This window comes from Cyprinodon variegatus, unplaced genomic scaffold, assembly GCF_000732505.1.
Source record: "Cyprinodon variegatus isolate N-32 unplaced genomic scaffold, C_variegatus-1.0 Scaffold1198, whole genome shotgun sequence".
Classification (NCBI taxonomy): domain Eukaryota; kingdom Metazoa; phylum Chordata; class Actinopteri; order Cyprinodontiformes; family Cyprinodontidae; genus Cyprinodon; species Cyprinodon variegatus.
In genome coordinates, this window is record NW_015151651.1 from 13,792 (window position 1) to 15,525 (window position 1,734).

General features: G+C 35.3%; 1 protein-coding gene across 1 annotated transcript in view; it reads left to right on the forward strand.

The window, feature by feature from the left end:
* The window catches only part of hace1 (HECT domain and ankyrin repeat containing E3 ubiquitin protein ligase 1), a 50,958-nt gene that overhangs the window by 12,834 nt on the left and 36,390 nt on the right, over positions 1 to 1,734 (forward strand). The window contains exon 10 of the mRNA XM_015401249.1: positions 598 to 748. Coding sequence (XP_015256735.1) covers positions 598 to 748 — 151 coding nt within the window. The remainder of the gene's footprint in view (positions 1 to 597; positions 749 to 1,734) is intronic.

Consider the following 1,734-nt stretch of genomic DNA (forward strand, 5'->3'; position numbering starts at 1 on the left):
CAGTTTCTTTATCAGACAATATATCAAAAACAAGCAGTTTAAAGTCGCAACAACCATGTTGGAAAGAATGAAGAACATATATTCTGGAAATGTCCTAAACTTGTACAATACTGGAATATGTTCATAAGCTCTTATTGTATATCAGGATTTAGTGCAAAAGTACCATTTAAACCTGAACTGCTATATTTGTGTAACCTCACTGACGGCACAATTTATAAAATAATGAATTTTTGACAAAGTAGCTCAAAAGTTTATCACGAGGAAATGGATGAAGATCGAGGTGCAAACGAAGGATCAATGGATAACAATAGAAGACATACCTGTAATAGAAAGGTTAACATATAGACTAAGACTACAGGAAGCACTAAGGGACAAAAGAATAAAAATGTATTTTTTTTTCTTATTCTGTTCTATATTCCATGTCCTGTATATGCTTGAAAAGACTCATGAAATATAAGTGACAAAAAAAAGAACAAACCCCTCGTTTCCATTGAATCCATCCTTCATATGTCAAAATGATCTTTCCAGCTATATTGTAAGTATATTCTATTTAATGTTTCACTAACTTCACGTTTGTTGTTTTCATCCCTCTGTCAGCCTGTCCAGTAGTTATGAAGCTCAGATGAAAAGTCTTCTGAGGATTGTTCGTATTTTCTGCCATGTATTCCGCCTTGGGCCTTCTTCACCCAATAATGGGAATGATATGGGCTACAATGGAAACAAGACCCCTCGCAGCCAAGTCTTTAAGGTTAGTAAGTAGTAGTGAATACTTTATCATATATGATCTGGGTGAAGAAATTACATCACAGGAATGAGCTTTCACATTAAAAGCTTTGCTCCATGTTGACAAAATTCAAAATATGCCACAGCTGAGACTGTAGAGCCGACTCTCCACAGGCCCGATTATTTGAACGGGCCTTTCACTCCACCCCAAAAAAAAAATATATATATATATGGGCTGAAACCCAAGAGGCCCTGCAGTTCGACTGTAGGTCGGCTTAAGAGATTTTCAAATTAAGTGCTCTGGGGTCAATACTACTACCATATTTATAGGCTCAATAATTTATTGAGAATCTAACTGCTGTGATAATCTAAAGCAATTGAAATAATAAATATTTAGGAGTCGCTCTATCAGGCAGTCTGATCAGCAGCAGCTTTTTTTTAACAGCTTATGTACCTGCCTGCCTCTTCTTTAAGAGCCTCTGAAAGGCGCTGCATGCCATGTTGTTCCTTCATCCTCGCTGCTAGACAAAACGACATTTTGCCGGCACATTTTCAAAAGTCAAACAGTGCAGCTATTTATACAAAGTATAAAGGAAAAAAAACCTTTTAATATCACAGTTGTCTTTATTTTACATGTCAGAAAGAATTTACAGCTTCCTTTTCCATTGAAAGTGGCTCCAAACGTCTCTTTGGAGGTTAAAGGTTGCCAGTGTTTAAGGAAGCAATAATCTTTCTCCATAGTCAATCATTGTAATCCTAATAGTTGCAATGTTAACACCAGGCTGTATTAAAAATAAAAACTAAATATTTAAAATATGTTACGTATGTATGAAGCATTTACTATTTGAGCAAAACATCAGGCTGATACAGTGGACTGGAAATAGATCTTCTCACATCTGCCTTCTTCTAAATTACTGGATTTTAAGAGACTGGCTTTTCCTGAATAAAACAAACCTGGATCTATCATTATATTAATAGCTTATGTAGTTTCAAACTAAAAGAATTACATAG